Source organism: Dermacentor andersoni, chromosome 4 (genome assembly GCF_023375885.2).
Source record: "Dermacentor andersoni chromosome 4, qqDerAnde1_hic_scaffold, whole genome shotgun sequence".
In the NCBI taxonomy this organism is placed as follows: domain Eukaryota; kingdom Metazoa; phylum Arthropoda; class Arachnida; order Ixodida; family Ixodidae; genus Dermacentor; species Dermacentor andersoni.
In genome coordinates this window covers 123,876,741-123,893,178 of record NC_092817.1, presented here as the reverse complement: position 1 = coordinate 123,893,178, position 16,438 = coordinate 123,876,741, and the positions used below count along the sequence as shown (strand labels likewise).

The 16,438-nt window shown below is 51.0% G+C and overlaps 2 protein-coding genes across 2 annotated transcripts in view; both read right to left on the bottom strand.

Annotated features, from left to right (window-relative positions):
- Positions 1-16,438, bottom strand: part of LOC126537593 (uncharacterized) — a 464,401-nt gene that overhangs the window by 327,824 nt on the left and 120,139 nt on the right. The gene's annotated exons all lie outside the window — the stretch shown is intronic.
- LOC126537433 (receptor expression-enhancing protein 5-like) lies at positions 5,887-7,064 on the bottom strand. The gene has a single exon (XM_050184444.3). The coding sequence runs from the start codon at positions 6,729-6,731 to the stop codon at positions 6,087-6,089; it is 645 nt and encodes a 214-aa protein (XP_050040401.3). The 5' UTR covers positions 6,732-7,064; the 3' UTR covers positions 5,887-6,086.

Here is a 16,438-nt window from a genome sequence, read left to right as displayed (position 1 = left end):
CGATGTGCACACAAAACGAAAGAGAGAAAGAAGCGCGCAGATACGTCAAGTTGTCCATCGGTCTCCCGCATCCTATGTAGGGAGCGCGTATGCGTGTGTGTGTCGGGAGAGTTCGAAGGAGCCTCGTTCATCACAATTCAAACGCCGCGCTGGCGTCCAGGCCTTGGGCCTCTTAAAAATGCATCGACGTTCCGGCCGAGAGTCGACAGGCTTCCGACCAGGCGGAACGTCAGCGTCACCACTGTTATTATCGTTTACTTTTCTCCGTGCCTTTGCTTATATAAATGTACATATACTAGTGTATAGCTTTCCTGTGTCGCTTTTCTTTTTCTTTTAGCACTCGCGCTTACCAGAACAACCCTCGACGTCAAGAACGGCGATGGAGTGTCAGGCTCCGTCGCCGAAGGACGCTTTGTCACACCGGTTGTGCGCGTGCGCGCGTGCTCGCTTTGGTGTGCGTGTTCGTACACGCACGGGATGGTCAGACGCGTAGACGCCTGTCCAGCGCGCGAGCAGCCACAGCAGCGCTTGTCACGCAAGCGGGCCAAGCCATGGTTCGCGGTATAACCTCGACGAATGTGCGTGCGTGTGTTCTTGCGTCTGCGTTATAGTGCGCGTGTCCTTCATTCACTCCGTGCGCGCGTGCGTGTGTGAGCGCGAGCGAGCGAGCCGCTCGTTGTGCGTGCATACCTGCTCCTTGCTTTCCCTCGTCGCTGTCCTTCGCTGCGCTGTCGCGCGCGCGTATATCCATGTCAAGAGCTGCCGGCACGTGCGACGGGGACCTCGTGATGCACGGAGCTGAGTGGCGCGGAGGATGTGTTTGCATATACGGCGCGGGACCGCCCGCGCGCGCGACGGACCGAGAGACATTGCGCTGGTGTATACGCGTATATACCGCATTTGCTCGAATCTAGGCCCTCCTCTAGTCTATAGTACATAGGCCAACCCGGCCAACTCCGAAGGTCAGAAAACAAAGATAATTTCTCCTTGAATGCAAACCGACGTAGTAAACGGCTACAGGCAGGAAAAGTAAATGACGTTTATTACTAGTGCCCGCGCAGCGCCAGGCATGCAATTTCCCGGCTCACTGTTGTGACACCGCGTGATCGGTTTCAGCGTGTCGCCGAAAGGTAAGTAAGGTAAAGGCAATTACTGTGCCCGCACTGAACGCATTCAATGCGGTGGAAATGGCGTGCCATTACAGTGAGCTGTGCGGCTCACCGTAAGTACTATCCACCATTGCTATCTGTTATCCAGCATTACTATCCGCTAGCCATTACTATCGTTTCCCAGAGGGTAGCAATGGCTACGTTGTTGCGTTTTGGCCCTGGCGTTAGCGGCGCGCCATTTTTCCAGTTCCGAAGGCTCCGAACGAATTATCGAATCTAAGGCGACGTAATGATCTCGTAAACTGATGTTTAAAAAAGAAAGAAAGGCATTCGGTCCAGATTTTTAGTAAGTATACGGTATGTGCGCCACGTGGCGTATGAATTATATTTCCGACGCTGACGCTCGTTACGTATACAGCGCCGCGCCCCTGTTGCTGGAATATAATAATAAACAACGGACAATATGCAACGGAGAAAGTGAGACAGCTCCGCGGGACGAAAAACCCGACGGTGTCCGAGATTTCAAACGCTTGCGCCACTGTCGTTTGCGTGAGGTCATCGCGACAGGTACTCGCGCTCTGCGTCGAGATTGCGAACAAGGAATGTATGCGATGGAACACGCCTTCGCTGCGACGTGTATAATACTATGCGACTACATGAAGAAACCGTGCACGTCCCATATTGTCGCAGTGCGAAATGAGTTGTGTGAAATACACTCGAGACCGTTGCGTCACTCGGAATCATCCTTACTTCTCTCTCTTTTTGATGCGAAGGCGTCGAATGGCTCATTGAGCGTAAAAGTCCGCCTCCGGCGTCTGTAGCAGCGAAACATAACCTAAATTCACGTTGGCTGCGGTGCCACGGCACGAGCGTGCCTCGACGGAGCAGAACCGGTAAAAAGGCAACTCTGCTGCTGCAGTATCGCGCCAGGTGTTGCGTGAGGGGAGAGGGCATGGCCGCGTCGGTGCATGCATGCGGCGTTGGCATCGTAGGCTGCTGCAGCTTGCTGGCTGGGGCAGCACGCAACGTTATGGTACATTACTCACAGCGCAAAACTCGAAGGACCACTCAGCAGCGTTCAAAGGGACATTAACGCTTTCGCATTCACAACTCAAAAGAAGTGCTTAGGTGTGCTCGGATTTTGTTTTATTGCGATAGCAACTATATGGACACTCCAAGCGTATTTCTACCGTCGGCATCGCCGTGGGGTTCCGTATAACGTCAAAGGGCGATAACGCTGATAACACAGTCGCTGCGCGCCCTACGCTGTATGTGCGAGTGAAAGCGTGCAAAGGGAGCCGAAGATGGCGGCTCAATCTCGCCCGCGCGAAAGGGACGAAAACGGAGAGGAAGCGCGCCGTCTTCCGTCGCGCGCGAGGCATGCAACGTTGCGAGGCGCCGGGGGGAGGGAAGGGAGGGGGGGCGGCGTTCTACTCCGGTTGCAACTGCGCATGTGGCGGCTGCGCGCGGCCGTATCTTGAGTGCGATCTGTGTTGGAGGCAGAGTCGATACTCGCGGACAGCTGTCTGCGGCTATAAAGGAAAAGCTACGGACGCAAAGCGCGCACAAGTGAGAGCGCTTCTGAAAAGATTCCCGTATATTTATCCACGTTAATTTAAGCTGGAGAAAATACCTTGTTAGCAACAGTTAAATAAGACAAAACACACCGGTGAATGTAGGAGTTTACTTATTTTGCGGCTTTTCCGTCTCGACAAGAGCGAAAGCTTCGCACGTGGAAGCCGCGACGATTGCGCGTCTGCTCCGAGCAACGAAAAGCAATGTCAAACGATGACGGACTACTTCGCGCGGTAATACATGTGCAGAAGCTCCGGCCCGTAGCTCTCCCTTCATAGCCACAGAAAGTTGTCCGCGAGTATAGGTGCGTCGCCGTCTGGTAGAATTGTGCGTGGTGTGTTCTCGAGCTCACTTTGCATTGACGCGATAAACAGCACGAAGATCACGTCACTCGCTGCTGCTGCCGCGTTCCCTCATGCCATCACTTTGACAGCGAGTGTGCGCGGTCATCGAGTGTGATGTGTTCATGCTTGCTATGCGCGCTGACACCATACTTGTTAACCTAGTTAGCAAGCCAATGCTTACAAGTTGATACGGCCGATAAGAGTACTATCCTTAGTTCGTATGGCTGTCTGCTAATTTGCTATCGCAATAGAGGCTTCGCTGTTCCGGCAAAACTGCGTTTTTTATAATACCCATCAACATGCTATTTGAGCCCGCCTTACAGAGTCTACACTAAGCATAAGAAGGAAAGAAAGAACAACCACTTTAATGTTTATTTTCTTCTACGTAGGCCATATGCTTAAAATGCAACGTTTCATATCTTTTTTTTTTTTACTTAACCTTCATTGGTGCGGGGTTTACAGAGTAGAGAGAGAGGGAGAGAAAGAAAGGCAGGGAGCTTAACCAGGCGCACGTCCGGTTTCCTACCGTGCATTGGAGGAATTAAGGGGATTTATAGGGACGAAAAGAGAGAAAGAATGGAAGATAGAGAGAGAGAGAGAGAGAGAGAGAGAGAGAGAGAGAGAGAGAGAGAGAGAGAGAGAGAGAGGAGAGAGAGAGAGAGAGAGAGAGAGAGAGAGAGAGAGAGAGAGAGAGAGAGAGAGCTTCACAGTTGTGTGCAGACTTGAAGGCGCGCAACGAGCCTTATAAACGGTCGCGGAAACCTCTGGACTTCAGGCACATACCGTAATGTTCCCACTGCTTTCTGCACCAACGACGCGCACAGCCGTGGTCCATTTGGATCTTTGCCTCTGAAAACGGGTCTCGGGTGCAGCCGGCTTATAATGCCGCGCGGAGAGTGTGGCGGTGGCCGTCGCATACAGCGGGAACAATGACACGGAATACGTTCAGCATAGCCTCGTCGATAGATCTCGCAATAGTCGCACAAAGCTGCGCCACTCGTCCTATACACAAATAATTTAGCAACGAAGGAGTCAATATTCGTAAATGCAGCTCCTATAGCGAGAAAGCGGCACAACAACGCCGCATCGGAGCGGGAAGTTCGAGACGGCAGTTGTAACCGTCACGGAAGGATACAGCGTGGCTGATCAGACTCGAGGATGTTACACGTGCGATTGGCGACTGGTCTCGGTCGCCGGTCGTTTATCGGGTCGAGAGGCGGGCGTCGTCCCGCAATACGCGGCTCCTTGAGGCGGAGGTCGTCGCGGACGAGAGAAAAAAAAAAGAGGAACAAGAAATTTACGCTTTAACGACCATCGTGCACGACCGGGTCGCCGCGTATCTTGTCGCGCTTGCGCGCGTATCGCACATCCGCCACCATACACAGCGCGGTGTCTGCACGTCCCGGCGCTTCAAGCCTGAAAAATGTTCGCGGGCCTGCGGGCCATCCCGCGCCATCCAAGTAGCGCGCGCGCGCGTACCGCTGCCGTGCCAAGGTCCCGCGCATTCCGCGGGACCCGTTGCCGCTTGGCCCCGCGCACAACCGGAATCTCTGGCGTTTGTGGAGTGCACGCTCCCGGGTGCGTCCGTGCGCGCGTGCGTATGTGTGTGTGTACGCGCGTCGTGCTTATGTGCGCACTTCTGCTTTTGTGGATCCGCGCGCATTCTTGCGTGCGCGCGTGTGTCCTGGAAGTGTAGTAGTACTGGTATAGCTATCGTTATCAACAACGACAACGGGATATTTTGTGTCCACTGCAGCGCAAAGGCCTCTGCCATCGATCTCCAATTATGCCTCTCTCTTGCGCCAGCAGACCCGACTGGCGCGTCCTATGCAGACCCATCCTAGGCAGGTCGGACCCGAATTATGCAGGCATAGGACCCGTCCTGTTTCTGCATCATTCCGTCTCCCCATCTATAGTTATCTGCGTCCACAACTGCACTTCCCTTCCCCTGGCAATTATTTGGAGGCTCTTACAAGGAAGTAACGTTAATAAAATTTCCGATACACAGCTAATGTTAGTAATTGGTTGTTTATTCATTAGAAAATCAGAAAAATAAAGAAGGAAAGTGCCGCTGGCCACACTGTAATTGTTAAGCTGATTAAGCTGAGACATGAACGACGCCCACCAAATATATAGAGGGTGGCAGGGTATACGGGAGTAAAAAAAAGATACAAGAGACGGTATACAGGAGGAGGCGAAAGAGAGTATATTTACGAAACTATGTACAGGGTAGGTCGTTAAGTGAAATCGTCCACCTTAGTCCATGTGTACGGCACGGTATACATATAGATTCCGTTTATTATGGGACCACGCACGGGGGCCGTTACAAGTACGTACAAAGCACGGTAAATATCCTCGCATCCTCTTATTGTAATACGCTTATTGCTCTGTACGGCGCCCTGTATGTCTTCTCCCGTGTTACCTCTGCGAACTTCGGAAGACCGCGGTATATAGCCAAGGGTTGCAACGCGTGCTACGTTGTCTATCATACGGCATCCAGAGCGGTCAACTATACACTAGGGGAAAAAAAGAAAAAGAAAGGAAAGGAAAAACAACAGCATGCTTCAGTGGTGTTTCCGGCTCGGAACTCATTTTTACTGCCACACCGGTCATACGACATTGCAAGACCCAATCTGGTCGGTTTCATGTGTTACGTAGACGTCCGTAAGTGGCTAAGCAGTATATAGATGGCACATGCTCAGAATATACGGTGTCTTTCCTTCTGTACTGAAACTTCGGCACGAATTGAAGAAATATCGAAAAAACGTAGAAGTTGATAATGATTTCTGTTTAATAGCATGAGAAACAATAACAGCGGTAATATTAATATGACGATGCGAATAATACGGCTGCACCAGAGGACGATAAACTAGCATTTCCTTAGAAGAAGATAACTACATTGACACAGAAGCGCCAACAAAAACAATAGCGTTTCCACCAGCAGCGCGGATAAGAAGAAGTTGCCCCTTTATTGTATTTTCTTTTTTCGTGCGTGAGGTCTTCTTTGCAATCCATAAGCTAGCTTCAGACCTGGCAGCACATTTCGCAGACGCGGCGGTCACTGAGCCGTCACCACGCGGGCACCTTCGTAGAACACGTAAGCCACGACTCTCGCGATCCTCAGGTTCTTGCCGGTGTAGAGGCGCTCCCGAATCAGCTTGCAGCCGTTCCACTTGTACGGGCAGAAGCACCAGGCGAGGAACAGCGTTCGCCACAGGTGGTACTGGGGCACGACGCGGCTGACCAGTGGGCACAGCGCGTCGCCGAGGTTGACGAGGCCGAAGACCATCCAGTAGGTGATCCACTTGACGTAGCGCTGGCGCACGTTGCTGTCCACGGAGATGACGGACACGACGGCCGGGTACGGGACGCACACCAGGTTGCTCACGTGGCGGCCGAACGCGCCGATCAGGAACGACAGGAGCAGCACCGCGAGCAGGACGTAGAGCATGAACTCTCGCCTGATGTTGCACACGCCCTCCAGCTCGGCGACGGACCGGCCCAGGACGGTGTCCGCGTACAGCCGCGAGCTGAGGAAGCCGTGGAAGCGGCAGATGGCGCGGAGCGCGAGCGGCTTCGTCGACGACGTCGGAGGAGGAGGAGGAGGCTTCGGGACGGCGGCGGACGGCGGGTTTCCCTCGGCGCTCGACGACTCCTCGGAGGAGATGTCGGCGTACGCCTTGTTGCTTCCCCGAGAAAACATCGTTCCCTCGCGCGTTGCTGCTGTCGCCTTTGCTTTTCACATGGTTGCTCGGCGGGGTCGATTTTGGCCCCCTGTGAATGGGTCGTACCCACTACGGAGGATCGGCCAAGAATCGTACCACTTGGCAAGATTTATTTATTTATTTATTTATTTCACGTACTGTAAATCGCTCATGGGATTATAACGGGAAGGGCAAGTACAAATGGCAGCATTTGAGAACAGAGAATACAAATATATTATATAATCACGAGTCTGTTATTGCAAAGGTATTTGTTTCGCTAAACAAAATAAGTACTTCATGACAAATGCAATATATGGGTACAATGTACTATAATCTAGAAGAGTCCGAGAAAGGAAGAAAAAGAAACTCCTCTAAGCACATGCGATATATTATTATTATTATTATTATTGTTATTATTATTATTATTATGTTTGCGCACAATGGGGAAATATAATGAGTAAAGAAAAGGAGAAATTAAGAATAAGAGGGAGAGAGAATAACAAAAGAAGGAGGGGAATGGAGAAGAACGCAAGAATAAAACATGCATATGCATCGCACACTCACTGGGTGGCAGTTAGGATTCGTAAAATGGTCGAAAAAACATTAGCACAGAAACTGGAGCAACCTGGTAGGCTGCAATCGGGAGTCTAGGTTTGTCGCCCGATTTTGCGGAGAAATGCATTGGCGTTCCATTTACTTTAGCGATTGAATGCTTAAAACGACGCTTTACTGAGAAAGTAACTGGAACGCCAAAGCATTTCTCCGCAAAGTTCAGGAATTAATATGTCGAAACTGGTGTCATCTTGAGAATTCGTTCCAAGTGGATGCGCCTTGCGATCTCCACGGCTAGAATTTGTTGACTGCAATATGGGTCATAAAGTAAGTAGTTAAAACTTAATTAATGAAATTTTGTTAATTCGTGGATTATGCATTTCAGTTTTTTTATGCAAGTGCTGTCCACTGATTCGATATAATCACCACCTCATGAACTAGAATTGTGCTACCTGCCTGAGGCAACCTTTAAAAACTTTTGAGTGTTCGCTCAAACACCGTTTGTATATTATTACAAACAAGGAAATAAACGAAAAGTGAGCACGCCAATCCTCGAGCAAACCGTCAGAGGAAAAAAAAATGAAAGCAAAAGAAGAAAGAGAACGCCAACTAAATGTACGTAGATATATTGAGAAAGCAGGTGCTTAACAGATATTAGCCTCCCTGTATACCAACGATGCGCAAACTGCGCTAACTGACCCACTTCAGTGCGGGCATGACTAAGGCTTTTCGCACGAAAAGACAAAATATCGATTGCAGAGAGACTAAGGCCAATAGGCGAAAGTTGTTGCCCTAAGTATAGCCGTCTTTCTTCGGGAAAGACGCATATACTTGGGAACATTCGGCAAGAGAGGAGAAAATGGTCCAATGAGTCTACATCCCCGTATGATGCACGGATGTTCGATTGTGCGAAGCCAAAGCCACTCAAGCAAATAATTAAGTTGTTTTTCTTGTTCGTGTTGTGGTTGGCTCAAAGGCCAATGCTTCGTCTCCGCTTCGACCTCGATGCAGTCGCGCGCCATTGGACGATTTTTCTCTTCTTCAAATCGATACCTTCGCGCCATATTTTACGTAGCCAGTAGGAGAAGAAGACGAAGACTAACAAAGAAAGAAAACCGATCAATACCATGCGCCATGGTATTGATTATTTTTCAGAAATTATTTTTCATGCACACCTATTTCGCAGGAGGCAGCGCGCCCGTTTGGCGCACGCCATCTTACTATCACCGCTGGGAGCACGCAAATCGTCTTTAGTGAAACTTTCGGCGCCGTAAACAAAGGGGGTCCAGTCGCGCTCACTTGGCGTGACCGTGTCTCGTTCACTCGCGGAATGCCACGGTAACTCGTTCGTTGTCCGGGACTGCTAACTGCTTGTACCGTATACTCCATTCCTGCATGTTTTCATACTTCCCCGGCCCTCTGCCTAAGCACCCCTTTCCACCAGTAAAGTATAGCTTCGATCTGACTGATCTGCCCGCGCGCGCGCGGTGCTATTATACTGTGACCACAGGTGGCGTTATCTGCTGGCGAGCTCCAGGACCTGGGTTCGATGCCCGCAGTCAGGTCGGCGGCACTCAAACGGGAGTGGAATTTTTTATTTTATTTTTCGTAGCCGATTGTGGGTGCTCTTGTGGTTCAGATGTGTGCTCGAATTTTGTTCTCTCAATAGTTAGTTTATTGAGAGGGACATTGCCTCGCTGCCTAATCCTGCTTACGGACAGCAGGATTGGACAGCAGGCGCCTGGTAAATAAATAAATAAATAAAGTTGCCTCAATCGACCAGGTTGCGAACGAGCAAAACGACCGTACACTCCACTGTATATCTTTAGCGATCAACTGACTCATTACGTGCGCCACAAGAACTTTTCCGCGAGGTAAAACAAAATGCTCGACAGCACGTAGTACATCCGGGAAGGCAAAACCCAATCATTCGGGTCTTGGAACCTCGTGCGTTGGCGAAACTCACTCTCAAATAAACAGTGCCGTCGTTCTTTTCTTTCTTTTTGCGTCCACGTATGGCGTTACGTAAGCGTTGACAAAAGCAATTCTTCATTTTACGATGACCGCGTCGCCAATACCAGCCGAAGTACTATATAATACCGCAAACAACAAAAAATGGGGCATAAAGGAGAATGGATGACGGCACCCGTTCCTTGGACATTTGTCTTTCGTTGCGCCGTTTGCCGTGTATATTGACGTCATTGCAAGAAGCCCGGCTAAAAACCATTCCTAATATCGCGAGCGGCGACCTATACGCATTTTGGGCGATGTTTGTCATTGGCTTGCCGTCTTCGCTAATACGACAAATATCACAATTTCGTTCGCGCAGTTGCTCTTACGAATAATTACAGCTTAAGAACATCTTTGCGAACACGTGCCCGGGAACCGACTTCACCAAGTGTTTCGTTACTAAGAACCGTTTCTCAATTTCCGGCACATAGCCTCCGCAAGTGATATCACGATTGAAGGGCACCAGGCCTGTAAAGTAGTCGAGTTTGCGGAATGATTTTTTGAACATGCGAGCCTTCGACGTGTAGCCGTCCGTGAGCTCTGGCTCGTATTTGACAATACGAACCCGAACATTCGCGTTACGGCTATTGCACTTGGAATAGAGATTTTAACCTTGAAACCCACTCGTCCCGTCGCTTGCACTCTCCGACGCGTTCGAGCAACGCAATTCGCACTTCGCTGCATGCAAACGAGCGCTCAACGAGGTGAACCAGACGCGCACAATAACCACGACAAAGCTGGGGAGAGCGACAGTCATTCGCAGCATTACAGCCAAGCGGCGTGCGCGCCTTGTGTTTGCTTCGGGCGAGAGAGAGAGAGAGAGAGAGAGAGAGAGAGAGGGAGAGAGAGGGCTTGCAAAACGCAGGCGGGCAGGTATGCAGCGCGATACGGCGAGAGCGGCGGGAGTCGCGCTACGCATACAGACTCGCATCTCGCGCGCTCGCTCGAACGCCTTCAACGAGTCCCACAGCCCGCGGCCCATCACGGCGTCTTCGCAACTCCGCGAAAAAAAGGCGGCGGCGGCGGCAGGGGAGGTCAAGGAAGGGGTCTCCACTCCCTGGAGGCACAGGGGCGTTAACGCCAGGTCGAGAGCGGCGAGAATTAATTTGCGCGGGTTGGGGTGCAGGAGGGGGGGCCCTTGGACCCGAGCCACACATGACCACTTCCGGCCGCACCGCGCGCTGCCTTCTCCTCGAGCTCGCTCGCCGGGCTACGAGGGGCACACGCACGCACACGAGCACGCATATTGCGCTGCGTGCTCTCTGGTGGCGGAGGATGCTCAGGTGGTGGAGGTGGCCGCGGTGGCGGCGCCTGTAATGGCGGCAGCCAGAGGCGCGTCCTTTTAAATAGAATTAGTGTGGGCGGCCGCGCTTCGCGCCGAGCGATGCGTCTTTTGAGGAGCGGCGGAGCCGCTCCCGACCGACTGTACCCTGCTCCGCCGGAATCCCTTGTCCGGTTCGCCACCGGCCGATGGATCGCTGGCCTCACTGACCCGCTGCTGCTGTTGTTGCGGCAGCTATATGTATATTGCACGCGCGAGATGTTTAGACGGTGCGCGCACACGCAAACTGGTATGCGCTGCAGCCTGGAAGACGTTTCTTAGCCGGCGCGTGGTGGTATCAGTCCATTGACGAGGTGAGAACTTAGGTGCGCGCGCGCGCGTTTCGATTATGAAGGCAGCGCAGCGCGACCGTGCTGCGCTGTCAGTAAGTATTCCCGAGATGTTCGCCGGGCGCCCCGGCTGGCGTCGAGGGAAGTGGCGCGCGAGTTCTTTGGGAATTCGACGAGCCTCGCAAGAATTATGTCATGCCCTTGAGAACTGTAGTTTTGCGTATATACGAGAGCACCTCCTCGATAGCCGGCGCTTGGGCGTCCGTCACTCGCGACAAACGTTCTGCCGCGGTAACGAAACAATTGCCGCGGCCATCCGTGACTCAATGACGAGAGACTATTTGCGAAGGCTTTACCTGGGTCCTCGAATTTCGTGTGTCGAAAAATCTACTGCGCACTGCGCCGAAAGCGTATTGACTGCGCTCAGATTCACGAAATCAACTATGGCGACTCGCTGCTGTGAATGCACGAGCGACGATCCAGAGATGACCATTGTCATCACCGGGCGAACAGGTATGGCGGCATAACTGGCGTGTATGCTCAACGGCTAAGTGTTTTTTTTTTTTATTTCTAAAGGAAAAGTTGTAGTCCAACATGAAAAATTTTCGAAGTCTCCTGTCCTCAATAAGCACTCACGCAACTTGATATGCCGCAAGATTACTTAGTGTACGAATATATATGGTCAACCTACACAACGTAACGTTTTTGACGCAATTTTATACATTGAGTTTGTATGTTTCCTTTGCTTACAAGTGCGCTTCACGCTTAATGATATATATATATATATATATATATATATATATATATATATATATATATATATCTTTGGGCTCTCAAGCCAAAAATTGATCTGAGCTTCTTATTTCTGTTAGATGAGGTGCTTCATTTAAAAGAGGACGAAACTGCAACACACGTACACCGAACCTGAAGGAATACCGAAATCCTAGGAGCTCATGTTGGTCGGACAGGCGGCTGGGAAAGAAAAAAGAGGAAATTGCTTCGAGAGCTACGATGGAAGTGGGATTTGCTGAAGGACTACGTTCACTCGTTTTGCCCATTGTGCTCAAACGTGCTCATTTTTCTTTTTTTTACGTGTCTTGCACTAAGCTCATGACTTTATATATCACGTGCCTCGAACGGAGAAACACGCCGTATGCATTCCGCTGGAGAGTGCATATATGAGATGACCGTCGACTGTCAAATGAGATTACGCGGACGTGTTCTATCCTTCCTGCTTAATCTATGCACCGATTCGTGTTCATTTCGCTGTTCACGCCGAGGACCGTTCAAATAAAAGCGAGCTCGTCTGTCTCGCTCCCTCGCCCCGAATCAAAGCGCGCGTTTCAATGGCCGGGAGATAAAAGAACGGCCACTGCGTACACAACTGAATTATATACTTGGCGCATAAAAAATGGGGTATATATATATAACGGTGAGCCGCACTATATGGGGAAGGCAATAACATCGTCATTTGTTGCGCCGAGAATTCCGCTTGAATAGGCAAGATGAGAGCTCGCGGCGTGCGAATAGCGGTGGAAACAAAGCCCGCAGAGAGTCTATACATGGGCCGCGCCTGTAGTCCTAGCTCGTGCGAAACGAGCGCAGGGTCAATAAAACGTGCACTGGCCACTTCCGATGGTGTTATGTTACAGTAAATTGCCAACGCCAACGGAGGCGCTTTTTGAATAAGCTGCGTGGCAGTATGATGTCCCTTTAGGACATGATACTGCCGGCCTCAACGAGATATACACATTAATTGGTTCGTACGTTGCGCGTTGCGGTGTGTTTTCCTTTATGCTGTGTGTCTGTGATGTGAACTGTGCGCTCCGTTTCGTTTGTCGCCATTCCGGTCTGGAGAATTAAGCATGCTATATATGGCGTGCCGCTCCAAACAAATCTCGCCAGGATTCAATAAAGAGACCGTTGACGGCTCGGTACTACATGCGGCATAATGTGACGAGTGATGCAAACGCACACCTGCTTCCCGCTGAAGACAATGAGGCACTTTGTCGTTGCGCTACGAAACAAAACTCCACACTTTCGTGATCTTGACGCGTGCCCGCAACACCTCATGTATGGTGTGAATCGTCGTTAAACTTCGGCCAAATGTTTCTTTGCACTGAGCATTCATTCAGCTCAAGTAGTAACTGAAGCGTTCCGCTTTCCCAATTTTCGTACGTGTTCTCATATATGCCTATACGAGTTCGCTATAAGCTACGTTCACGAAACTGCACTGCACCTATACACAATGCGACTGCACTCTCTAACATGTTGCTCGAGAGACACCCGGATACCACGATGACCTCTTGCGACGCAAACGCGGCGACAAGCACTACACTTGGTCTAAGCTTTCTTCCTCGCTTACGCAACAAATGAAGACACAGCACGCGCAAACACGCATGGGACAAAAAGAAAAATCAGCGCGGATACTGCCAAATTCGTATACTTCCCGGTCGACCACATTGCTTCAGTCGTTGTGTCGGGACTCTCCCGGCCGGCGCCGCGTTATGTATTAAATACTTTGTATCCCCACGAAACGCGATACACTCGGGCGCCAACGCCCGCACACATTCCGGCAGGCGCCGATGGGGCGGTCTATACGAATCGTCTGCTTCGCACGGCTCTCGGCAGCCGACCCCGTGTCGCCGCTATCGCCTTATCGTCTGCTCGCTCGGCTCGGCCCTTTCGTCCACCCGTGCAGCCCACGGCTGACGCGCTTACCAAACACACACACACAAACCCACACGTATTTATTTCCTCTCCTGATTCACCCCTTGGCCTTCACGGGCCAGGCAGGCAGGCAGGCCCCCCGGCTTCCTGCTCCCAGTCGCCGGTCCAGGTCACTGAACCCCGCCGCGGGCGGGCAAAGAGATAGCGTTGCAGTCTGAGCTGATACGTGCAAACCGCGGTGGCGCCCCGCGATCTGGGTCTTTGCACCACCACCACTGCCACCACCACAGGGACCACTTGCTTCTTGCGCGCCGACTCGTCCCCTCCGCATTGCATCTTCGGCTCGTTTCCGTGTTTCTTTGTTTCTATGTGCCGACCTCTTGCGACCTCTCGCAGTTATATTTACCGGTATACGTGGCGTTCAAGTAAGAAGTTGCACTCCTTCCTATATAGATGCCACGTCTGCTACTCCTTTGCTTCCCGTAAATTTCAGATGAAGTAGCTGCTGCCGCCGCTGCTGCTTTCCTTGAGACGTGCACGCTTTCCGTCTTTACCCGGCAGTATCTCGATCTCAATCCTTCCGTCTCGTTTCTTTGTTTCTTTCGCTGTCTTTGGCCGTTATATTATTTACTCTTTGGTCAAACCCGATAACAGTTGCATTTATATCTCGAGATTTTTTACTTGCTGCCTTCCTCTTCTATTTCTTATCACTTTCTTCGAGTTTTTAGTCCTGAGTGCCTCTCTAACTTCCAAGAGTCTGTACTGCAGCACTTGCTGTCGGCGATATAACCAGGCCGTTTCCTTTTTTTTTGCATTCTCCATAAAATCCTTTTTGCCCGTTTTCACGGCGCCACGTTTTTCAATCCCGAAGCCGCCGTCTTCGCGGTCAGGTCTGCGCGACTCTTACCATGCCATTCTTTCTTTGTTTGTTTGTTTCTTTCTTTCTTGCCGGTTTGTCTCTCTTTCATACATCCGGGCACGTTGCGCAGCTTCTGGGTCGCCTCGTCCTCCCCGTTGTCCTCAGCCTCGACTCGCCGCCGTTTCGCATCCGCTGCACTGCCTCCCATCCACCTCGCGGCGACCAAAAAACGTGTCCGGAATTCAAGTGCGCATCCCCCGTCCTATAGCGGTCGCCTGAGAGAGGTTCTTCGTCTTGCTCTCGACTTTGGCGCCCATACCATACGTGCCGCTCCTATATACGCTGTGTATGGTTATATATATACACGCACAAGGCCATCTTGCCTACTAGCTGTCTCGCGCCCGGCTGGTCCATTATTCTCTCCATAAGGCGCAACGCCGTCGCGTCAACCCTCTGGCCCCGTTCTCTTTACTTTGTTTCATTTTTGCCTCTCTCGTTCCGTTAGTCTCTCTTCAGCCCATGTAACGATGTCCTCGGAAAAGTCTTTTTTTTTTTATGCGGTCTAAAACAGATTCTCCCGCGCATATGCGCGGCGTTAATGGTCTCATTTTTTCGTTTTTCTTTTCTTTGTTCTGTTTTGACTTGCACGATATCTGTAACTTTTGCCAGAACTTTGTCTCTCTCTCTCTCTCTCTCTCGTTGGCTGTGCACACTATTGGCAAAATCTGCTCCAGACAACGAAAAAGAAGACACACACACACACACACACACACACAGAGAGAGAGAGAGAGAGAGAGAGAGAGAGAAGAAAGCGGAGACGGCGCTCTTCCTAGAAGCTTTATGCATACTTCAAGGAAATCCGTTAAAAGGAGGTATCTGTCTCATTTCTCTCCTTCGTTTTCTTTTATTTTTATTTTCGCTCAATCTGAGCTTATTGGGTCCCGTCGGGCTAACGCGGGATCGCTAAGCCAAGCAGCAGCCCGCGCGGCTCTGTACTCTTTCTAAGAAAACTTTACGCATACTCGGTGATCTATTTTGCCTTCTTTGCGAGGCCCTTGCAAGTCTCGGAAAGCCTCGCATTTAATTACGTGTCTCGTATCAGCCACACATGTTTTGCCGATTAACAAAGTTGCGGAGCTGCTAGCTCAACTGAGTCACGTGACAACTTGTACACCGATAATGTGGGGCGATATGCCAGCGGCTCCCTTGTTTAGTTGAGAAACTCAAACGCAAGCTTTTGCCAGTGTTCTCCGCCGAACCACAGAGAGACTTCCACTAGCGTATACTTTGCCAACCTGTAGCCTGATTTGTAGCGTTCTGGTTTCGTGCGTGTCCTTAAAATGTGACCACCTCATCCATCTACTTCCTTAGACGCACTATAGACCAGTCGATCTAGACCTTCTGGATCGGCTCGACGTGGTGGGTCGAGCCAACGCTTAAGGCGACAGTAAATTAGGCGGTGTGGTGAGGCTAGGAAAATTGAAGGCACGAAATACAGGTCGGCTGATGAATGGGGACTGGTAATTGGAGGTCACCTTCGTCCTACTGTGTAGCTGAAATCACGATGACATCTGATCTGGCGATGATCACGATGACGACGGCATGCGTCATCGATGAATGTGGATCCGGACATGAGAGACTCGCCATACGCACGTCGAACAGAAAAAAAAAAGGAAGAAAGAAACGCATTCGTGAGATCCTCCCGGTCGTAGTGTCGCATCAGGCGGGGTTGGCCTGCAGGCGTGCTTGGCTGGTAATTTGTGTCCGGCCTAAGTATTTCTGGCTTTGTTAAGTTAACACATAGTGTGTCTGCACACGTCGATCAAATCGATGTCTCCTTGGATAAGGTAATCAAGAGTCGATTCCCTTCCTGATTGCTCCGCGGGCGCCCCTTCAGGGAACGCGTGCTTGAAAGGTCACGTGTCGAAGACTACACGCCACGTCATCCACCCACGAGGAGTGGGTTCTCCCCGTTGAACAGAACGTATAGCAGTCACGGAAAAG